This window comes from Heptranchias perlo, chromosome 12 (assembly GCF_035084215.1).
Source record: "Heptranchias perlo isolate sHepPer1 chromosome 12, sHepPer1.hap1, whole genome shotgun sequence".
In the NCBI taxonomy this organism is placed as follows: Eukaryota; Metazoa; Chordata; class Chondrichthyes; order Hexanchiformes; family Hexanchidae; genus Heptranchias; species Heptranchias perlo.
The window spans coordinates 46,452,347-46,477,033 of NC_090336.1; the positions used below are offsets into that span (position 1 = coordinate 46,452,347).

The following is a 24,687-nucleotide window of genomic DNA, read 5'->3' on the forward strand; positions in this document are numbered from 1 at the left end:
GCTACACAACTAGTAAAGGAACAGGGTTTCAAGGATTAGTTTAATGTTAAAGCTTAGTGCAAAGAAGCATTTTGTTTTGATATTAGTTCATAGGAACGGGAGTAGGCCATTCAGCCCCTCGAGCCTGCTGCACCATTCAGTTAGATCATGGCTGATCTGTATCTCAGCTCCATAGCTCTTGATAACCTTACCGAACAAAAATCTATATCTTTGTCTTGAAAGCTCTAATTAACCCAACATCCACAGTCTTTTTGGAGGTGAGAACTCCAGATTTCTACCACCTTGATTGTAAGAGGGTCTAATTGAGATTAGAGACATTTATAACTTCTATAATTAGTTTTTACAGAATACTGTTCATTTACCTGTTTGTTCAATAAAATTTGTTTAGCGGTTTATAGTCATTCTTTCACTTAACCAATAGGAGATAGTCATGCTATATTTCAGTTTTTCTGCGTCACTCACGTTACAAATGGCTGTCTTCTGGATTCTATGGAAGAATCTTTTAGTTTAGGATTACTGTTGTATGTTCTGCACATGAAATGTTATTGACATTTTACTCACTAGGAAAAGTATACATTGTTGAAGCCTAATGTTGAATAAATCAGAATTCTACTTTTTGATTATTAACTGCACTGAAGCAGTTGCTGCAAACCATCTTGTCAAAGGCAGGATACTGTTTCCTTTGCTTAATTTTTTTTGTGCTTCATGTCTGTTGCTTTTATAATTGTGCTTAAACCTTCATTTTGTCTAAATCTGTCTTCTGACTTCTTTCACCGCATTTCCTTGGAAAGAATAATGTATCGAACCTATCGAATGTAAGTAGAACTTGTTCTTAGTTGTTGGCTGACTGTGTACTGCTGTTGAACCAGCGTACCGACTTTCATTCACAACTATTATGGCAGTTCCTAAATTCTGTACATTATTTGTATGAAAGGGCAAAAAGTAGCTTGTTTTTCCCAGAAACTTTTAGAAATATTGAAGTTGTGTGCTGTAAGTAAGTTCCAAGTGCTGAATAAACTGCAAATGCACAGTCTGGTATAATGCAGTGCTTCATCCAGCAGCAGAGCTAGTTGCACAGTATTATTAAATGTCATAAACTGACTTTAAACTTACTTGCTTTTAGATTTTTTTTTTAAACATTGAAAGTAAGGTAGTCTATGAAATGTACTTAATTCCTTCAATGCCTATTTTGGATTTCATGATGTTCGGGTGGCTTGTAGTCAGTCAATATTACAACTAAATTTTACTAAAGGGAGTGTATAGCTAAGCTGTATAGACCAGAGCATCCCAGGTCTGCTTCCTAGTCTCTGCTGAGTTAGCTGATCTCAGCCAGGGCACCTGAGCGCTACAATTTGCTTCCATGTCCCTGGGTGAGGGAGGAGAAAAAACAGCCCGTCGTCTTGCTGCTAATTGTTGTCCATTGACACTTCCTGGTAGGTACTTGTATTTGGACATTTGGGGAGGTCTCTGAAGAGTCTACCAGTATATGCATATGCAAATGGCCTCTTGGGCAAGGTTCTGGAAGGAATTGGAGCTTGTTGAACTATAGCCCATCAGGAATTAACCTATTTGCAGCGGTGGGGGAGAAATAGAAGAAATCAAGTTTTTAGCAAAGAAATGAGCTTTGTTCCAAATAGGTTGCAAGTCCTAAATTTAAGATGTGTGCCACTTCTAGCAATTGGAGTTTCCTGTTGAAAAATATGGAATGATTATTAACAATCTCTTTGCATTAAAATATTCATTTATTTCTTTCAGTCAAGCACGTTCCAATAATGCACACTCCACATCTGAATCTACTCATATGATTCCAAAAGAGTTCCAGTTGGATCTCGATGAAATTGAAAATGACAACAACGCTGGCAGATGCGAATTACCTGATCTGGTGCAGCACAAACTTGATGAACTCTATGAACCAGTTTGCATTCCAGAACCCAAGTAAGTCACCAATATAGTGTAAGGGAATTTGAAAGAAATAGCTAACTCATTAAAACAACTAATGGATTTTGGTGTTGAATTATGTTGGGTTGAATATTGTTAGGTTTGAAACCTTTTGGGTTACTGTTTTCAAAGTACACAGGAGCTATAATTTCAAAAACTGATATTTAAGCCTTTTTGATACAAAATGTGATGGTGGGTAAGATAAACAACAGGAAACCAAATGCACGCAATATGGCAAGTAGCTACTTCCAGGTCTGAAACAAAACAGAAGATGGGGGAAGGCAAAGCTGGAACGTTAAATCCTTCATTCAAGGATTAAATCCCAGTTGGGTTTGAACTTGATCCTAATCATGCCAGAACTGTTTTATTCCATGGCAGTAATTTTGCATTTTTTCATGAATTATTTCACTATCCTCTGTTTTGGCATTTTGTACTTGCAACTGACCATGTTAATGAATCCATTATATATTTGGCATATTCATAGCACAGTTTTTATGCTGCAAATTTTTAGCTGTTTTCCATGTCTCGGAACAAAATTCACAATGTTGTTCATGACTTGCTTTCCATAGAATAATTGAGAAATTTCCTTTGTTTCCTACGTTGAAATGAAAAAAGTATTTACGAAACAAGGTAACTCGAGGATCTTGAGTGAGCTTATTAAACAGGAAAAAAGCTGCATGCAAGGTACTGAACAAGCAGCTAGCCTCTTCACCAAACATTATCTTGATCCAACAGCTCAGAATATTACTTTAGCAAAGCTATGTTCTAAACTGGTTTGAACGTTTAGATCTTTAGAATGTTTTGTGCTATTTTTTGATATACTCAACTGTATATGAAGCTTGAATAAATGAATGATTTACTTAATCTGAAATTCAAGCTAAACATAAATCCTATACAGCATATCAAATTCTGTTTGACCTGGTGTGTTTTAGCATTATTAGGATTAGTGTTTTTTATAATGGAGTCCCTTGGTACCTGCTGCTTTTGGTCAAAGAATTGTGGGGTTCACAATGCTGCCATGCATATAGTGGAGTTTGGGTAGCTCAGTCTTGACACCTGACTTGGGACCAGACAATCTTGATTTGAATCCTGATGGATGACATGCATCCTTTCATCCTTCCAAGGAGGATAAAATAAGTACTGTGCATTAGGATGTGGGGCAAAAACTATGGCGATTGTGCAGTGCTGATCACATTGTTTCCCCTTAACTGGCAATTGAAATGGAAATAGTGCCATTTTGTGTGTACTTAGCATGTGATTTCCCAGAATATATCAAATTAGGCTATATTACTGTGTGGATGACTTGTATCATTTGAAGAGTGAAGACCCTACCAGATAAATTCTTTACAGTTTAATACCTGCAATTATGTACTACTCTAGTAATGAAGTCATTCCAACCTGACCCCCTCAATTCATTCTTGCATGCTACTGAGTCTGTTCGACGACTGACTTCTTGACTGCCTGTTACTACCTAGCAGACTGAGGATCGTGGACAACACTGGGGCCACTTTGCTTTATCAATGGTGGCAAATTGATCTAAACTCGCACATGTATTTATTAGTCATTCAATTAAAAGTAAGCTGCACCACTACCAAAACCCAATTGTTAGGAATGCTATGCAATTTGATTGCTGTGGTTGGCTTTCATTTTGAATTTCTTCATGTGGCTGCTTTGCCACCTTCATCAAATGCCACGGAAAACACTTAAAAGGTTTTCAAAATGGGAAATGAATGCCAAAATATGAAAACACCCTAAGGAGGCACCTGTGGTGCCTTTGCATTCCATTGGCCTGACTATACTGGTAGTACTCGTAGGGTAACTTTATCATTTGAAGATTGAAGCATCTTGTATAAGTGAGAACCCACTGGGGTGGGTTCTAACAGCAGATGTTAAGCATGTTTGCAGCTGTGCAATCTTATTTTGAGGTTGTTGTGCAAAATTTTGATATGAATATTTTAAGCTTAATTTTGAATTTCCTTAACTGTTTTCAGAAACCGTTCAGTTTCTCCACACTTTGATGAGATACATGGCAGCACTGCTTCTACTATCAATTTTGTTGTGTCGCAGGTGGCAAGTAGTGATATTAACACCAGCATCCAGGCTCTTGCCCAGGTACGAAATTGTGAAGTGTTTCTTGTGGGGGTGGCCATGTGACTGTGAATATGTGACGTATTTGCACTTCATAGAATCATAGGTTACAGCACGGAAGGAGGCCGTTCGGCCCGTCGAGTCCACGCCGGCTCTACGCAAGAGCAATCCAGCTAGTCCCACTCCCCCGCCCTATCCCTGTAGCCCTGAAAATTTTTTCCTTTTCAAGCACTTATCCAGTTCCCTTTTGAAGGCCATGATTAAGCCTAACATCAGTGGTAGGAAAATTATTGGAAAAAATTCTGAAGGACAAAATTAGTCTCCACTTGGAGAAGCAAGGATTAATCAGGGATAGTCGACATGGCTTTGTCAAGGGAAGATCATGTCTGACTAATTTGATTGAATTTTTTGAGGGGGTGACTTGGCGTGTGGATGAGGGTAACGCAGTGGATGTGGTATACATGGATTTCAGTAAGGCCTTCGATAAAGTCCCCCACAGGAGACTGGTCAAGAAGGTACGAGCCCATGGAATCCAGGGTGCCTTGGCACTTTGGATACAAAACTGGCTTAGTGGCAGAAGGCAGAGGGTGATGGTCGAAGGTTGTTTTTGTGACTGGAAGCCTGTGGCCAGTAGGGTACCACAGGGATCGGTGCTGGGTCCCTTGCTGTTTGTGGTCTACATTAATGACTTGGATATGAATGTAAAAGGTATGATCAGTAAGTTCGCTGATGATACAAAGATTGGTAGGGTGGTAAATAGCGAGGAGGATAGCCTCAGTCTGCAGGACGATATAGATGGGTTGGTCAGATGGGCGGAACAGTGGCAAATGGAATTTAACCCGGAAAAGTGCGAGGTGATGCACTTTGGAGGGACTAACAAGGCAAGGGAATACACAATGAATGGGAGGACCCTAGGCAAGACAGAGGGTCAGAGGGATCTTGGTGTGCAAGTTCACAGATCCCTGAAGGCGGCGGAACAGGTAGATAAGGTGGTAAAGAAGGCATATGGGATACTTGCCTTTATTAGCCGAGGCATAGAATATAAGAGCAAGGAGGTTATGATGGAGCTGTATAAAACACTGGTTAGGCCACAGCTGGAGTACTGTGTGCAGTTCTGGTCGCCACACTACAGGAAGGATGTGATCGCTTTGGAGAGGGTGCAGAGGAGATTCACCAGGATGTTACCAGGGCTGGAGCGCTTCAGCTATGAAGAGAGACTGGGAAGATTGGGTTTGTTTTCCTTGGAGCAGAGGAGGCTGAGGGGGGACATGATTGAGGTGTACAAAATTATGAGGGGCACAGATAGGATGGATACGAAGGAGCTTTTTCCCTTCGTTGAGGGTTCTATAACAAGGGGACATAGATTCAAGGTAAAAGGCGGGTGGTTTAGAGGGGATTTTAGAAAGAACTTTTTCACCCAGAGGGTGGTTGGAGTCTGGAACTCACTGTCTGAAAGGGTTGTGGAGGCAGGAACCCTCACAACATTCAAGAAGCATTTGGATGAGCACTTGAAATGCCATAGCATACAAGGCTACGGACCAAATGCTGGAATATGGGATTAGAGTAGACAGGGCTGATGGCCGGCGCGGACACGATGGGCCGAAGGGCCTCTATCCGTGCTGTATAACTCTATGACTCTATGATTGAATCTGCCACCGCCACCCCCTCAGGCAGTGCATTCCAGATCCTAACCACCTGCTGTGTAAAAAGTTTTTCCTCATGTCACCTTTCGTTCTTTTGCCAGTCACCTTAAATCTATGTCTTCCTGGTCCTTGACCCTTCCGCCAATGGGAACAGTTTCTCTCTCCACTCATTCAAAATCATGAATGGTCTGGACAATGTAAATGACTTTTGCACAGTTAGGGGAAAAAACCCTCTCTCCTCGCAGTGCTTTGTTAAAACATATTGGTTATGGGAGATTCTCCTGTTCAAGGTAGAATTCTGCCCGCACCCTCCATATCTGACTCAGGGCCCGGCCCCTTTCCCTGGGGTGGGTCTCATTGAGTTTGCATTGGGTTGCTGTTGTCTTGTGGGAGCCCGCCAGCACAGAGGAGGAAACTTTGACCATCCAGCAACGGGGACGTTGCTGCAGCACCAGGAGATCCAGCATGGCCCACAGCCTGAGAATGAATTAAAAAATAATAATTTTACTGGGAATCTTTACAGTCAGTCCAATTGTGTCGCTGGGCTGAATGAGTAAAGGGCAGGGAATGGGAGTAAGGGGAGAGCGCCATCAGAGATGGCACAAACGCGATGGGTTGAAAGGGCAAAGGGTGTAGCACTAGCGTTCTGGCCATTTTTATGAATCATATTTTAAATCCAATACCCCCCCAAGAAAGAACTACTGTTTGGCAAGCTTGTGGGAGTGGCTTAGGGAATAGGATTGACTGGCAGGAGTTTCGAGCCAGGCTAACCTCACTAAGGTGCATTCATATGCAAACGGACATTTCACACTGACAGGCTGGGTGGAAGGGAACCCAGGCCGATTGAGGTCATCACCCTTAGGAACAATACCCGAGCGGTAACTCAGACACTCAGTCCCAATCGAAACTGGTGGAAGGCAGGAGATGGCTGGGCCATTGTCTTCCAGGAGAGAAGCCAGTTAAGCAAGATCGATTTTGAGATCGAAACCCATTACCTGCTAATGGGGGCCATCAGCTGAGGAAACAACAGATACCCAGTAATCAGCACCCATTGTCTCTCCAGGTGTAAGGCCTGGGAGCGGAAAAACGAAATAGCATTTTTCACAAAGATTTCAAAGGTGATGAGTCACTCCAGACCGCGGGGGGTGTCCAGGCAGATCACCTGAATCAGTACATCGATCAGTATTCAACTCGTCTCTGCTCTCCTCCTCCTTGGCATCAATCTACAGCGAGTCTCCTGAGTGGGGCTGTGCTCGATTCAACAGAACACCGCCAGAAGCTGAGCACTGCTGTTCATCCCTCAAGGGACCTTGACTCAAACTGGAGTATACTGCGTCGGCGGTATGGAAACCAGGAGTGAGATGTGCAGAATTCCCTAGATTCTAGAATGGTCCCAGTAGATTGGAAGGTAGCAAATGTAACACTGCTATTCAAGAAAGGAGGGAGGAGAGAAAATGGGGAACTACAGGCCAGTTAGCCTAACATCAGTCGTCGGGAAAACGCTGGGATCCATTATTAAGGAAATGGTAACAGGGCACTTAAATCATATGATTAGCATATTTACCGTCTATACTAATGACTTAGATGAAGAGACTGAATATAATTTATCCAAGTTTGCTGACTATACAAAGCTAGGTGGGAAAGTAAGCTGTGAGGAGGACACAGTCTGCAAAGGGATATAAACAGGTTAAGTGAGTGGGAAAGGTGGCAGCAGATGGAGTATAATGTGGGGAAACGTGAGGTTTATTCACTTTGGTAGGAAGAATAGGAAAACGGAATATTTTTTAAATGATGAGCTATTAAATGTTGGTGTTGAGAGATTTGGGTGTCCTTAACTTTGTGTTAAATGGACAACATGCATGTACTACGAGCAATTAGGAAGGCAAATGATATGTTGGCCTTTATCACAAGGGGGTTGAAGTCTTACTACAATTGTACAGGGCTTTGGTGAGACCACACCTGGAGTACTGCGTACAATTTTGGTTTCCTTACCTAAGGAAGGATATACTTGCCTTAGAGGGTGCAACGAAGGTTCACTAGATTGATTCCTGGGATGAAAGGGTCATCCTATGAGGAGAGATTGAGAAGAATGGGCCTATATTCTGTGGAGTTTAGAAGAATGAGGCGATCTCATTGAAATGTATAAAATTGTTCGAGGGCTTGATGGGGTAGATACAGAGAGGCTGTTTCCCCAGGTTGGGGAGTCTGGAACTAGGGGCCCTAGTCTCAGGCTAATGGGTCAGCCATTTAGGACTGAGATGAGGAATTTCTTCACTCGGGGTGATGAATCTTTGGAATTCTCTACCCCAGAGGGCTGTGGATGCTGAGTCATTGAGTATATTCAAGATTGAGATCGATAGATTTTTGGACTCTAAGGGAATCGAGGGATATGGGGATAGGGCGGGAAAGTGGAGTTGAAGTCAAAGATCAGCCATGATATTAAATGGCAAAGCAGGCTCGAGCGGCCGCATGTCCTACTCCTGCCCCTATATCTTTTATGTTTGTTTAGCTGACTTGAAATTACATGAGATTTTTAGACCTATGCAAGTTGTATGTTAGGGGAACAAAAATGGGGTGGGGTGGGAGTCATAATGAATAGTGTAGCACAAACTGGGGGAAGTGACTGAGAAATATGGAAATGATGGTAAACAACACTTTGTTGATTGCTGTTCTGAAGTTAACAACACTGAACTATGTTGTCAACTCAGTAGAGTACAAGCGTGAGACTGTTCTCCTGAATTTATATAACTCTCTCAGGCCACACCTTAAGTACTACATTCCGTTCTGGTCACTGAGGTACAGGAGAACATTGAAGTATTGAATTATGAAGAAGCATTAGGAAAAACCTGGGGCTCTTAGTCTTGCAAGGAGGCAAATAAGGGGGGATGTTAGAGATATATGATATTAAGTAGAATAGAAAAGATTTAGTGTGGTAACATGAGGATGCACTGTCTTTTGTATTCAGATTCTTTTGTACGAATTATAGCAAATTATGTAATCTTGTCTGGTTTTCAGATTGACGAAGTTTTGCGACTGGAGGATAAAGCTGATGCCATGTCTGGTCACATTGACCAGTTTCTCATTGCTACCATCATGCAGCTTCGATTAATTTATAACACTCACATGGCTGATGAAAAACTTAACAAGACTGAAATCCTGAAGCTTTATAGCTGTATCATCGGGAATATGATTACGGTATGGTTTCTAACTCTATTTTGAAATATGGTATTGTAAGACATTTAGTATGTCAATGTTATGAATTTTTGTGAATCATGAAAATCTGATTCTAAATTTATACTGTACAATTTTTTTATTGGACCAACTAGATGTTTGACTTGCAGTGGACATTATGCACACAGCAAAAATTGGAACAAAGAAATTGACATTGTTAGAACTATGAAATTATTAGATTTAAATAGTCAGCAAAGTGGACATTATTGCATTTAAAAACCTTAATTCCTAAAATCTAATGGGAATGAATATTCCAGTGGGGTATTTTTTTGAATCGGGGCCTAATGTATGTAGAATAAGTCTACTCAAATAGACAAAATATAGTTTTTTTGTGTAGTGTTTAATGGAGAATAATAGGTCAATGTGTGAGAGTGATGAGTTGCACCATTAATGGAGTAGTTGTGCAGTGACATAGCTGCTCCCTTCTGAACCCTGAGGACTAAACAATGTGCACAGGGGCCATCTGATTCACACATTGACGCACTACAGAAACATTTCTATACAAAGTAGCAGGATGTGTAGGTAAAAGGCGCCCCGTTAAATTTAGACTCTAGACTCAAACTCTCGACTCTTGAGAGATGGTTAAAATTTGGGGGTTGTGGGAAAGAGGGACGCTTTCAGGATTAACATTTTTTTCCTTTTTCCTCTTTGCCTTAGACAAATGCATGTTTAGTATTAGTCTGACAACCAGAAATTAGATTTAGGATCCAAAGGAAAATTGAAGCACATGCATTTGTATATTACTAAAAGTATTGCATCAGCAGTAGAATAGGGATGAGGGGGGGAAAAATTGAAATGAACATGAGAACCCTGGAAATACCCATCAAGACTGTCAGTATCTGAAGAGACATACTGTCGGAATGGAAAAAGGGAGGCAGACCGCTTTTATAAGTCTTTTCTAAAGATGAGAGGAAGGTAACTGTACTAGTAACTAGCATATTTGACTTGCCAAAGAAAGAGTTGGGGGTGCAACTGCTGAGAAGTGAAATGTGCTGGATGATATACAAAGGTCCTTCCAGGCAGCCTCTGAAAAGGAATTAAACAGAAAGGGGGGGGCATAGATTTAAGGTGAGAGGGGAGAGATACAAAAGGGTTCAGAGGGGCATTTTTTCACTCAAAGGGTGGTGAGTGTCTGGAACGAGCTGCCAGAGGCAGTAGTAGAGGCGGGTACAATTTTGTCTTTTAAAAAGCATTTGGACAGTTACATGGGTAAGATGGGTATAGAGGGATATGGGCCAAGTACAGGCAATTGGGACTAGCTTAGTGGTATAAACTGGGCGACATGGACATGTTGGGCTGAAGGGCCTGTTTCCATGTTGTAAACTTCTATGAGTCCATAAAGGTGAGTAAAAGCTCTACAAAAAGTGCACTTGCATAATATGATGAATTGTGCTTATCGCCATGCTGTCTGTGAGGAGCCCCTGATACCCATTGTCTGCCAAGCAAGGACTCATGCTTGAAGTTATCTAATGACTAGTGGCTGTCTTCCTGCACTAGGGGGGAGGGAGGAGGATGTGGTAATTAGGGTCTCTTTGACATTGAGATGACATGCTTGGTGATGGAAATTTGAAATTACTGGGGTAATTTTCACCTAACCCACCCGGAGGGAAACTGTGGATCGAATCGGCCTCCTGTTTTCGATCCACCCGATCTTACTTTCCACTAGTGTGTTGTCAATTTTCCATGGGTGGGATAGGTGAAAATTACCCCCCAAGTCTGTGACCGATTTTGATGATTGGTTGCCTAAGCCGGGCAAGTCTACCGTATCCTGGGATACTGTAGATGATTGACTAATCAACTTAGCTTGCTAATGGCAACTAGAGGGGCAAACATGTCTCTGGGCTGCGATTCATTTTTGTTCTTTTATCACTTTCTCTCTCTTTCACCTAACCATGCAAGCAATTGCTCTAACTGGTAAGGTGTCCCACCCAGACAACAAGTGGGAGGCTTACAAATACTCTGTGCTGATAGCAGTTAAACTTTAACACCCCTTAATACACTCGGTATGGTCCCTAAGCTGATCTATATCTAAGCTTTCTAGACTTGGGTAAATGAGATGTGTCCCCAAAAGGGGAAAAGAGAGAATGTACATTTCATGCAAGGCAAACAGAAACTTAGTTAAAATAATGGGTGTCAGTTACCCCCACCAATCCCCACTTCCTTCATGTTGTGACCCCATATTAACCTGCTGTTTTGAGCGAGAGACCTGCAGGAAGGAAGCAGGGTCCTGTTTGAAATATGCAGATCAGGTATGATGTCATCAGGACCCGATCTGCAGTATCAACCAGAGGCCTGGGGGGACGGCAGTGTCTGCTTACCCGCCAGACAGAAACTGCTGGGAGCTGGATCCTGGGCTAGAATAGGTTTAAAATTTCAGGTTTTCTTGTGGGGCAGGTATGCCTCACAAGGAAGCCTAGGGCCTCCCTTGAACCCCACCCCTGGTTGCAGCAAGCCCGTCCCAGCCTTGATCACGGTCCCCGTTCACAGCTTTCTTTCTCTCTCTCTCCTCTCCCCTTCCCCCACTAGCTTCTGGGGACTGTCCCCCCGCTTGACCCTGCTGGCCAGGCTGCCTTTCTGGTCTGCTGTCGGGCAAGTGACTGCATTGTTTTATTTAAATGAGGCCCTGCCATTAAGATTGGCAGGGCCTCCACGTCCCCGACATTGCCAGGTTCTTCGGCCAATTGCGGCCACCCTCCCCGTAAATATCGGGGCCATAATTTCTCAGTAGCTTGGTTTAGTAAACATGGTGACTGCTTTCCATGCATGTCAGAAGCACAGTCCCAGGGTGATGGACTAATGTTCTCAAGAAGTATAGAATATAAAAGTGAAGAAGTGAAACTGCAGTTTATATAGAGCACTGGTTAGACCTCGTTTGGAATGTTGTGTTTCGTTTTGGGTGGAGAAAGTGACCTTGGAGAAAGTTCATCACTTGAATGATACCTGGGATGATGAGTGGGTAAATGGGTTATATTTCTTGGAGATGAGGTTAAGGGGTGATCTAATCAAGGTGTTTAAAACAATCGGGAATTTACAGGATAGGATGGGAGCAACCTTTTTCTCATATTGGGAAATACAGAACAAGAGGCCATAATCTTCTTATCTGGGCTAAACTGGTCAAAAGCGAATCCAGGAAAAACTTCATAGAGGGTTCATAGATGCAAAATCAGTTGAGATATTTAAAAATAATATAATTAGGCCTAGGTTTTCCAACTGTAACAGACGAGCCATCAGTGGCAATTGAAAACCTAGACCACAGTGTCCTGTTATATTGAAACTTTTTTCAAATGAGTCAATTTTCATAACGGCATAGGAGACATGTATGATATTTCAATTCCAATTGACATAATTAAAATTGAGCAACTTCAAATTAAGAGTAGACTAATACTTGGGAAGTAAGGGATGTGAAAAAAGCAGAAATGGCTACCGTGGCTAAAGAAATGGCAGAGTAGCTCAATAGTTTAAATGGCTTGCTGCCACTTAGAGATGAACCTTACTGGAACCCATGAAAGTTTCCATGGCTACAGTTTGGATTTAGATTGCGAGTGCTGTAACTTAATATAGTTGGTTGATCACTTGGGGAATGAGTTAGATTAGGTTTAGGCCTGGAACTGATGAATTGTTATGTATTTATTTGTTTGATCTAAAATATTAATGGTGGGTAACATGACTGATCTTCCTTTCCCTTTTTGTACCCTAACCTAAAAGTTCAGTGTGCCATTCTTTTCTGGTTTTATAAATTTTAAAATTAAAATTTTCAGACCTGACTTCCACTATTTTTAAAGAGATTTGGAAAACTGATGTTTGATACTCCATTACATGTACATAGAATGTGGAAAATTAGGTTGTTTAATGTAACATTTTGTGTACTTTGCTTCTCTTTTTTTGATATACTGGAGATCAGCTATTGCTTATACATTTTTTTTTCCCCCCTGATCTGCTAAGAAATTATTTTTTTTTGTCTTTGTTCAGTTGTTCCAAATAGAAACATTGGCCAAGGAGGCTTCTATGGGAGTTTTAAAGGATCTAATGCATGGATTAATATTATTAATGCTGGATTCGCATTTAGAAGACTTGGATGAAGGTCCACAGGTTATACGATCAGTCAATTTGCTGATGGTGAAAGTCTTGGAAAAATCAGATCCAACCAACATCCTAAGGTAAAGGGGGAAAGCTGGGTTGATTATGTAGCTACATTAGATTATAGACACATACAAATTTCTTGAAGCCAGTCTCTTTCGTAACTTGGTTTAGGAATTATCACAAGGTGATGTTGCATCTGATTTGTGCTGGAAAATATTCTACCTTTCACTCATAGAAGCTTAACCTTAAACTTTTTATACAATGATGAAATCTCAATTTTAGTGAAGGGCCATCTGCATATGCTAAGAAACCTTCTTATGGATAAAAGGCTGTTTGAAGTTTTAAGTGTTTTTGTGAGTGTTAGTGGAGGCCTTTCTGGAACATGGTATTAACCTCATGAAAATTTCATTGGTAGAAGTGGCTTAAGTTACTTCTAATGATCTTGACCACATCATGAAGGGAAGATTCTAGATCAGTGCCACATGCTTTCTTATGGAGAAGGCAGGAAATCTGGGCCAGTTACAGACCAACAGCAACACTCACCTGATGTTGGCATAGGCTGTCTAGCCCCTGGGGATAGGGGATTGAAAATGGTTGCTCATGACTAATTCAGAACAATGATGAACCTGTTAGTTTTTAAACCAAACCTTTTTTGACCAAAAATTCTGAAATGCAAATATCATTGATAAATCAAATCTGACTGGATCAGTTTTACTATACATTGACCATGTCTCAGTAATGTAATATAAAATCACAGCAGTTGCATCAATGGTCCCTCAGTCTGTGTCCATTGCAATGTTGAGCATGCTGTCCATCTCAGTCCTTGTCATCCACTGCTTGTAAATCCGCACTGTTGGTTACAGTTCAGACTTTTCCCCCAACATTTTACTCCTTCAAATAAATAGGTAGACGGTTGCCAAAAATAAAGTCTGCCATGAACTGAAACTCTATGTTCTCTGCTGTAGTTGAATCAGTGGACTGCAGGTCTAACAGTTAACCACAAATCACCAATGATCACTGGAGAATGTACAAGATGTCTGCCACATACTCCTTTCATCTCAGAATTCAATAAATACTACTAGACCACTACGGACAGGCTAGATTTGTTGACATTTATTTACATAAAATACACAAACATGAGCAAGATACTTCAGTGCAATAACCGAACTTCTACATCTTAAATCCAAGTTAGTGGTTCTTTCAGCTTCCCTGAGCATGCCCTTAAAAGATAGTCTCTAATACTGCATACATAAGATTTTATTGAGCTCTAACCATGAAGAGAAAAGTGAAGAATGGCTAGGTGACTTGCCATCTATGCATTTGGTCTCTTTGCTGTTGAGAGTCTCATTGAAGATACTGTTTCAACAAATAATGTCTAACCAGATGAACATCGGTTATTCAACTTTCTCTCAACTACGTCTAACCTATTAATGATTGAAGCAGATACCCTGTCAACATTTAACTCAATGCATTCCACAGTATCAACACTTCTCTGTTTTAAGTCTCTTACATTTAATCTTAAATATACATTCCCTTGATCTAAACCTCTTAACCACTGGAAGCAGTTGTATTTTGGGTGCATGAATGTAACTTGCTACATAGAGTCATAGTTACTAGCCATGATTACAAGATATTATTTTGGAATTGAAATCTCTGCAAAGTTCCCTACCTTTTTGTCATCCATATCTGGTATATCCTTTGAGGAGCAATGATGACTCTTGCTATGCTGTTCTACTTTATTGGGTAAATAGAAATGAATAATCAAGGAAGTTTGATTTTCATAACATAGGAACAGGAGTAGGCCATTCAGCCTCTGGTGCCTGCTCCGCCATTTGATAAGATCATGGCTGATCTGTGATCTAACTCCACATACCTGCCTTTGGCCCATATCCCTTAATACCCTTGGTTGCCAAAAAGCTATCTATCTCAGATTTCAATTTAGCAATTGAGCTAGTATCAATTGCCGTTTGCGGAAGAGAGTTCCAAACTTCTGCCACCCTTTGTGTGTAGAAATGTTTTCTAATCTCACTCCTGAAAGGTCTGGCTCTAATTTTTAGACTGTGCCCCCTGCTCCGAGAATCCCCAACCAAATAATTTCTCTCTATCCTCCCTATCTGTTCCCCTTAATATCTTATAAACTTCGATCAGAACTCCCCTTAACCTTCTAAACTCCAGAGAATACAACCCCAATTTGTGTAATCTCTCCTCGTAACTTAACCCTTTAAGTCCAGATGTCATTCTAGTAAACCTATGCTGCACTCCCTCCAAGGCCAATATGTCCTTCCGAAGGTGCGGTGCCCAGAACTGCTCACAGTACTCCAGCTGTGGGCTAACCAGGATTTTGTACAGCTGCAGCATAACTTCTGCCCCCTTGTACTCTAGTCCTTTAGATATAAAGGCCAGCATTCCATTAGCCTTCTTGATTATTTTCTGCACCTGTTCATGACACTTCAATGATCTATGTACCTGAACCCCTAAATCCCTTTGGACATCCACTGTTTTTAACTTTTTACCATTTAGAAAGTACCCTCTTCTATCCTTTTTTGATTCAAAGTGGACGACCTCACATTTGTCTACACTGAATTCCATTTGCCACAGTTTTGCCCATTCACCTAATCTATCAATATCCCTTTGTAATGTTATGTTTTCATCTACACTGCTTACAATGCCACCAATCTTTGTGTCATCGGCAAACTTAGATGAAGGCATAGAAAGTCTCATATCTAAGTCATTAATAAATATTTTGAATAATTGAGGCCCCAAGACAGATCCCTGCAGGACTCCACTAGTCACATCCTGCCAATGTGAGTACCTACCCATTATCCCTACTCTCTGTCTCCTTTCGCTCAGCCAACTTCCTATCCAAGTCCGTACTTTTCCCTCTATTCCATGGGCTTCTATCTTAGCTAACAGTCTCTTATGTGGGACCTTATCAAATGCCTTCTGGAAGTCCATATAAATAACATCCATTGACATTCCCCTGTCCACTACTTTAGTCACCTCTTCAAAACATTCAATCAGGCTTGTCAGGCACGACCTACCTTTCACAAATCCATGCTGGCTCTCTCTGATTAACTGAAAATTCTTGGTGTTCAGTCACCCTATCCTTAATCATAGACTCCAGCATTTTCCCCATAACAGATGTTAGGCTAACTGGTCTATAATTCCCTGGTTTCCCTCTCTCTCCTTTCTTAAAAAGCGAAGTGACATGTGCAATTTTCCAATCTAGAGGGACAGTTCCTGAATCTAGAGAACTTTGCAGATGCCCTAACTATAATCTTTCAATGTGCTCACCTACTTCCTTTAAAACCCTGGGATGGAAACCATCTGGTCCTGGGGCTTTGTCACTCTTTAGTGCTATTATTTTCTTCATTACTGTTGCTTTACTTATGTTAATTTTATTGAGTCCCTGTCCCCAATTCAATATTAGTTTTCTTGGGATTTCCAGCATGCTATCCTCTTTTTCTACTGTAAATACTGACGCAAAGCAATTGTTCATCATGTCTGCCATTTCCCCATTGTCAATGACAATATCCCCACTTTCAGTTTTTAAGGGGCCAACACTGCTCCTGACCACCCTCTTTTTCCTAATAAGAACATAAGAAATAGGAGCAGGAGTAGGCCAATCGGCCCCTCGAGCCTGCTCCGCCATTCAATAAGATCATGACTGAATCTGATCCTAACCTCAAATCTAAATTAATGTCCAATTTCCTGCCCGCTCCCCGTAACCCCTAATTCCCTTTACTTCGAGGAAACTGTCTATTTCTGTTTTAAATTTATTTAATGATGTAGCTTCCACAGCTTCCTGGGGCAGCAAATTCCACAAACCTACTACCCTCTGAGTGAAGAAGTTTCTCCTCATCTCAGTTTTGAAATAGCAGCCCCCTTATGCCCCCTCGTTCTAGTTTCACCCATCCTTGGGAACATCCTTACCGCATCCACCCGATCAAGCCCCTTCACAATCTTTTATGTTTCAATAAGATTGCCTCTCATTCTTCTGAACTTCAATGAGTAGAGTCCCAATCTACTCAACCTCTCCTCATATGTCCGCCCCCTCATCCCCGGGATTAACCGAATGAACCTTCTTTGTACTGCCTCGAGAGCAAGTATGTCTTTTCTTAAGTATGGACACCAAAACTGTATGCAGTATTCCAGGTGCGGTCTCACCAATACCTTATATAACTGCAGCAATACCTCCGTTTTTATATTCTATCCCCCTAGCAATAAAAGCCAACATTCCGTTGGCCTTCTTGATCACCTGCTGCACCTGCATACTAACTTTTTGATTTTCTTGCACTGGGACCCCCAGATCTTTGTACTGCAGTACTTTCCAGTTTCTCGCCATTAAGATAATAACTTGCTCTCTGATTTTTCCTGCCAAAGTGCATAACCTCACATTTTCCAATATTGTATTGTATCTGCCAAATCTCTGCCCACTCACCCAGCCTGTCTATATCCCCCTGTAGGTTTTTTATGTCCTCCTCACTCTCCACTTTCCCTCCCATCTTTGTATCATCTGCAAACTTTGATATGTTACACTCGGTCCCCTCCTCCAAATCGTTAATATAGATTGTAAAGAGTTGGGGACCCAGCACCGACCCCTGCGGAACACCACTGGTTACTGGTTGCCAGTCCGAGAATGAACCATTTATCCCAACTCTCTGCTTCCTGTTGGATAACCAATCGTCCACCCATGCCAGAATATTACCCCCAATCCAGTGATTCTTTATCTTGAGCAATAATCTTTTATGTGGCACCTTGTCAAATGCCTTCTGGAAGTCTAAATACACTACGTCCACTGGTTCCCCTTTATCCACCCTGTACGTTATGTCCTCAAAGAACTCAAGCAAATTTGTCAGACATGACTTCCCCTTCGTAAAGCCATGCTGTCTTTGTCCGATTAAATTATGATTATCCAAATGTTCCGCTACTGTCTCCTTAATAATAGACTCCAAAATTTTACCCACCACAGATGTTAGGCTAACTGGTCTATAATTTCCAGCCTTCTGCCTACTACCCTTTTTAAATAAGGGTGTTACATTAGCAGTTTTCCAATCTGCCGGGACCTTTGCCGAGTCCAGAGAATTTTGGAAAATTATTACCAAAGCATCCACAATCCCTTATAACTATAAAAGTTCTTCGTATTGGTTTTGATATCCCTTGCAAGTTTCTTTTCATACTTTCTTTTTGTAGCTCTTGCTATCTGTTTTGTGACCCTTTGTTGATCTTTGTGTCTTTCCCATTCGCCAGGATCTGTGCCATTTTTTGCTTTTTTGTATGCCCTTTCCTTATTTCTTATACTGTCCCTTACCTCTTTTTAGTTGTCCATGGCTGTTTCTTTTATGGCAAGTAGAGTTCTTGCCCCTCGGGTATAAACCGATTCTGTATCACGTTAAATGTTTCTTTAAACATTTCCCACTGATCATCAGTCGTTTTACCCATTAACAGATTTGCCCAGTTTACTGTGGACAGTCTCTGTCTCATCCCATTGAAGTCTGCCGTACCCAAGTCTAGAATCTTAGCTGATTCACTTCTTTCCCTTTCAAACACTACATTGAACTCGATCATGTTATGATCACTATTGGATAGATGTTCGCGCACAGTTAAGCTGTTAACTAAACCTGGTTCATTACTCATTACTAAATCTAGTATGGCTTTCCCCCTTGTTGCCTCTAGGACATACTGCTGTAGAAAACTATCCTAGACACACAAGAAATTCACTACCTTTCTGACAGTTGCTAGTCTGCTTTTCCCAATCTATGTGAAGGTTAAAGTCCCCCATTAAGACCACTATGCCTTTGTTACACGCTTGTCAAATCTCTGCATTTATACAATCTAGCACTTCATAGCAAAAACTGGAAGGTCATTTACTTATGCTAAGGTTTGAAAGGGAAGAAGCAATCCACCCATTTTGCAAGCCTGGGTGACTTCTATGATGGGACAACTAAATAATAAGAGCACTCTAATGATGGTTAATAAAACATTTGTTGGAGGCCAGGGGAAAGAAGAGAGAAACCATTGAAGTATAGCTATCCATTCAGATACTTGGTATTTTTTTTGATAACATTACTTTTTTTTTGGCTAGATGCAATATGTAAATTTTTTCATAGAATTCACTATGATTTTGTATATAATGCAAACTTTTTAATTATTCAAATATATATATATATATATATATCTTGCCTAAAGGAAAATTTTCCTTTGCAGTTCCTTGATTGTGCTTCTACAAGATAGCCTTCAGGCTACAACAAATAACACTCCAAAGTTTTCAGAGCTAGTTATGAAGGTAATGTGTTCTATTTGGTGACCATTTTCAAACATAAATTTGAAGTTCGCATTGCTGTTTTTGCTTTTGAATCACTTGCATTACTGATTACTTAAAAATTCTATACTTTCAAATTGGTTAAGTTCTGTCCATTTCATTTTTACAGTGTTTGTGGCGCATGATACGCCTTCTCCCAAGTAATGTGAACGTTATCAATGTTGACCGAATACTTTTGGACATACACAACTTCATGCGGGTTTTCCCAAGGGAGAGATTAAAACAGATGAAGAGTGATCTTCCCATGAGAACACAGAAGACGTTGCTGCATACGCTTTGCAAGCTATTGGGGCCGAAGGTTTGCTGACTGATTCAGTATTTACTGTTTAATGAGTGATGTAGTTGCTGACCTCTTACATTATAGAAGACATGTAGTGCCTAGAGGTTTCTTGATCTGTAAACTGGTGAGAAAATAAGACACTGAAATCCTATTTGATTTCAGTTGGAGATGATGTGAACTTTCCTGCTTGTATGTTAATTTCAGATTTTTGAACTGGACAAATCTGTTGTCACGTGGTTCAGTGAAGACCCCTGCTTCAGGTTTTTACTTATAAATATTAGCAGTTGTTGATGCAACACAGTGTCATAAATGTAGCTTGAAGACCAACCATACAGCAGCATTAGACGCCACCATCTGGAGACAGTAAATGATAAAGATCCATCTTCGTACCCTTAAGTTCGAGGGCCACAAGATACTCATTTCCGACTTCAAAAAAAAACTCCCTCTTTTGTGATGGATATGCTATTTTCTCAGTTGAACTTTTCCCTTGCCCACGGAATGAAACCTACTTTTAAAAAAATGTATAGTTTGTGCAGAGAAATTTGGTTTCAACAATTTTAAAAGCTGAAATTGAGCCTCTCCAGTCTTCAATTTGTTAGCTAACAAGAGCATACTATTTTTGTGCCCAGTAGTTTGGTCTGAATAGACAGTTGAACATAAACTCCAACTATTTAGACATGAGCCAGATTTAGACATTCTGTGATGGTCAGTTGCCTGAATCAGGGTAATGTGTTTTCCAGAAATGTGGGACAGTGCAGAGTTGAGCATCTGAGTATAGATGTAATTTCTTTTCTCTAAGCAGAAATATAATTCTATCCGCAACTGGGCTTTTTAAAAGGTAGTGGCTACTGTGATTTTCAACCAGTGGAGAATGCCACCACTCCAGATATACACTGCTTGGATCTGGCAGACCTATTTTAGTTTATTTAGCTGTAATAATTGTTCTTTATCTGTGGTGGTAGCTCCTTTTTTACTTCACCAGTCGTCGATACCTTCATGTATGTGATGAATGTAAAAGTCCCTGCTCCCCAGGTGTGCAAAATCCAAAATGTTGGCCATCTTGGTGATGGATCATGAGGTACTGGGTGGTGCAGTAGATTTGTATATTTTCATTTCATCACTGGGAGTTATGTTTCAATGCAGCTTGGACTGGTGGTATGAAAGTCTTGTAGCTGGAAGGGTCCTCTATATGAAATGAATTTGGGAAATCTTAATATACTTCATACTAAATACAGGTCTATAGCACAAGCTGTCCATTACTTGGCATTAAACTAACAATCAGTCAAAATGTAAGCACTGTTGGTGTGGGACATCTCAGTTTAAAAGAAATAACACCAGTGTGAACTGAAGTAGGGAGCTACATTTCAGGAAGGTGTTATTTCACTGTGATTGGATGCCTAATGCAGCTTAAATGCTGCTTCAATGCAGGGTACAAGATTCTGGCTCAGTGCTACTTGCAGTTCCTAGAGCTGACAATTAAGTTGCAACAAAACCCCTAAACTGCTTTGCAGGATTCTTGAGGCACACTTGTCTTGGTTTGCAAATCAATTAGCAGGCTGCAGTGCGTTGAGATGGAGGCAGGCATGTGGAGCATAATTTGATTGCAAACTCTGCTGTTCTTGTGACTTTGCCTTCAAATATAGCATCCATTCTTCAGGGACTGTGAACCTAATTGCATGTCTCATCATGCAAACTGACCAATCATGGAAACTGGTCAGAGCTTCTAGCACGTAGCCAAATTTTATGACATCGAATCATAGAAGATTACAGCACGGAAGGAGGCTATTCAGCCCATCGAGTCCGCGCCTGCTCTATGCATGAGCAATCCAGTTAGTCCCACTGCCCTGGGACTAGCTGGATTGAAATGATGTAATATTATTGTATAGAGTTTTGCTTTCTTTCAAGGACAAATCTGTATAATGCTTTAAGATGTGTTAGGTAGTGTGACTTGTACATGGGTTGTGGAGGATTGGGATTTCCTGTGTCATGCTTTGTGCAGTTTCGTAGTAGTTCCCACTTGATTTGAACTCTGGCAAATGAAACCAAATGCAAAGCCTCACTATGCAATCTGTGCACTTACCATTTTACAGATGCAGTAAGGAATGGATGCATTGCTTGCAGCTGAAAAGTCTCTTAAAGGACAGTTGCTTTTTTCCAGTGTATGTGTTATCATTTATCTCCCATATAACCTTTATTCGGAGCAAGACTATGCCTAAAAGTGAAGGATTTCCTTTCTTAAACTGGTTAACCTTTTTGTGATGTAACGGTTCTGGCACTAAAATGAGACTTTTTTTGTTAATTTCTTTTCAATCCTTTTACTGAAGGAAAAGATTATGGTGCTAACGGTCCCTCTGGACAAATGCTGAGAATTCAAAAACCGGCAATGTTAATGCATTCTCATTGTGAAGCAATGTTTATTAGCAAAAATTTCAAAGATAAAGGAATGATTTGAACGTTTCATATTTAGTATTACAAATTGAAAAGATTATGCAACACTTCTATCTGTGAGTAGAATTGGGAACTGGCAAGTTAAAATTATGCACAATGTTTAACTTATCTCAACTATTCTTTATACCAGATTATGGATCATCTGACGCTGATTGAGAACAAGAATGAATCTGACCTTGAGGCTCACTTGCGACGTGTCACTAAACACTCAATGGCTTTGTCAGGTGGAAAGATTGATTCGGAAACAGAAAAGGGTGGTTGTGCGATAGTATGTATCAAACTGTGAATAGGTAAAACCTGAGCAATTGAAATGTGATTATTGATATGAATCTTATGTTTTTTAAGGCAGTTGAATTTAATTCTGCTAAATTTGAATGTTGCATTGTGTAGGAAGAATACTATAGCTGTATTGTAGAATATTTGAATTTTTCCTTCATGCACCTGCTGTGTACAAATTGGAGTTGCTGTTATCTTGGTGTGGTAGTGAAAGGAAAGTCATGGAAATTGCCTCTGAGAAATTGTGCTGAGTTAGCTGATTTCAACCCAGGTGCTGTGGTTCACCTCTGCGCCCTTGTGTCGGGGAGGGGGAAATTGTCCTGGTTCTAACCTCTTCTGGAAGCATGCATGTGTGGAGAAGATCAGGGTTGACTCTGATGTGCTTTCTTTCTCTTCCCCCAGCTCCACATAGTTGAATTCCTGCCCATACCTACTGCTAAGCATCAAATAAAGATTGGCCACTCGTTACCAATGCTTGATATCCCTCAGAACCGTTCCCTGGCAACCGCCCCTTCAGGAGCACATAGAATTCTCTTTCCCCCCCCCCCCACCCCACCCCACCCCACCCCCACCACTGTTGAACACATTCGGTTTTCTTTGTGTTGATTTAGTTTACATTTCAGAATGAGCCTTTTGCAAAAGTGAGGAAAAATTAACTGACCAAAATTGAAGCATAACACTACAAACAATGTGATGTTCACCCATAACCCGGGAAGATTTTACTATCAAGAAATTTGTAGAGGTTGAACTTTCAGAATAAGGAAGGTGTATCTAATTATAAGTAATACAACATTCCCCTACAGTTCAGAACTTTTATTGCCTACTTCTGTGACATGGTCCTTTTTTTATTTTCTAAATTATTGATGGAAGGAACTGTTGAGCAGTGAATACTGCTCAAATTTTAACCAATAAAGGATCTACTAATATTAGTTCAGTTTATAAAATCTAATTGATTTAAGCTTATCAAGTATAAGAATGCACAACAGCTGATCTGTCAGATGCAGAAAAAAAGTATTCTTGGAATAGAGAGGGTATCCATTTCTACAGAATTCATTTCAGTGGCAAATTCCACAACTACTGAATCCTGAACTCCAGGACAATACACGTGTATCTAGCATTTAGATTTTTAAAAAATGTTCTATGGTCAGTGTTGTAACTTCATATCTTTCTTGTAGGAAGATAAAGAATCAAAAGCAAAGATAAGTGAAACCTTGGCAGAAATATTCAAGAAGATTGGATCCAAAGAAAACACACGAGAGGCAAGTTTGAATTTTTTTTGAATATTCAAAATAAAAATCCATAGTTTTTTTGTTAATGCTGTAGTTAGTCTTCACATGCCATGGGCCTGAGTCATGAAAGAAGTCTTTGACTGAAATGTTTCCATACGAATCTGTGCTAAAGACAGGGCCATCTATAGTCTTTGCCATCTTTTGTCTAAGATAAGCACTGATTGATTAGTCCAAACTTGAAAATGGAAGAGGAGAGATTGAAGGATGAATTTTCCATTGTTGTGCCTGGGCAGTACTTAGTTCCCAGACACAGCCAAGAGGAAGAAGGACAGAGATAGTATTTCCTGGGGCTTCCCAAAGTATGTTGGGCCAGCACTTGGAGTAGGGGCAGGCCCAGCATTACAATGGAATTAAGGCAGGATGGAAAATTTCTAGCCCCATGCCTAATTTTTCTCCTGTATGATTCTTAGGTGCCCTAACAGAGAGGGGCACATGGGGGGAAAAAAACAGGGTTTGCGATTTGCACTGGGTCCTCTGCAGGTCGGAAGGTTTGTGGGGATCGGGAATCTGAAGATCAAATGCCAAGGTAGACCTGCTAAGGCACTTTCAGACACCTTCCCCTTCCCCAACCCCTCATGCTCCACCTGTCAGTCAACCAGTTGGAGCCCCCGAGGAAAATCTAGCCTATAATACTTGCTGCCCTTTGGGATTGAAATACACATTTTAATTACTGAGAGCCAGCCTTTGGGTTTTGCATCTCAACATTGGGCCTTTGTTCCCATTTTCAGGTGACCTTTACTTACTTTGGCATATGCTGCCCTGTTGAACTTTATTCTCCTGGCAGTCACAACCTTAGGTGAAACTTTTGGTGTTACGCCTCATCTAGGTGGCTGCTTAATCCATGCAGTGGGATGTCTGCTTAGGTGTAACATCTTTTGGCCATGTAAGCCTCCAAATAAAATCTGGCAGAATATGTCCACTTTTTCTGTGTTCACTTTGTGCCTTTACAGTCAACCAGGATGTTAATAGAGCCTAACAGCAGTTTAAATTATTTGGTTCATGTTTTGAGGCCTCCAGAAATGAGCATGCATGTTGGGTAGCATTGGTAGATGTCTTGGTGACGTGTCTGTGCCCTCAGAGCATACTATGAAG

General features: G+C 40.8%; 1 protein-coding gene and 1 non-coding gene across 5 annotated transcripts in view; both read left to right on the forward strand.

Moving 5' to 3' along the window:
* Positions 1 to 24,687, forward strand: part of ckap5 (cytoskeleton associated protein 5) — a 113,826-nt gene that overhangs the window by 83,304 nt on the left and 5,835 nt on the right. For all 4 annotated transcript variants that reach the window (XM_067994060.1, XM_067994062.1, XM_067994064.1 and 1 more), the window contains exons 34-41: positions 1,756 to 1,935; positions 3,930 to 4,050; positions 8,685 to 8,864; positions 12,870 to 13,057; positions 19,188 to 19,266; positions 19,412 to 19,600; positions 22,161 to 22,298; positions 23,482 to 23,565. In XM_067994060.1, coding sequence (XP_067850161.1) covers positions 1,756 to 1,935; positions 3,930 to 4,050; positions 8,685 to 8,864; positions 12,870 to 13,057; positions 19,188 to 19,266; positions 19,412 to 19,600; positions 22,161 to 22,298; positions 23,482 to 23,565 — 1,159 coding nt within the window. The remainder of the gene's footprint in view (positions 1 to 1,755; positions 1,936 to 3,929; positions 4,051 to 8,684; positions 8,865 to 12,869; positions 13,058 to 19,187; positions 19,267 to 19,411; positions 19,601 to 22,160; positions 22,299 to 23,481; positions 23,566 to 24,687) is intronic.
* On the forward strand, positions 9,265 to 9,373 carry LOC137330642 (small nucleolar RNA SNORD67). Its single transcript, XR_010965074.1, has one exon. It is a non-coding gene; the product is annotated as a small nucleolar RNA SNORD67 (small nucleolar RNA).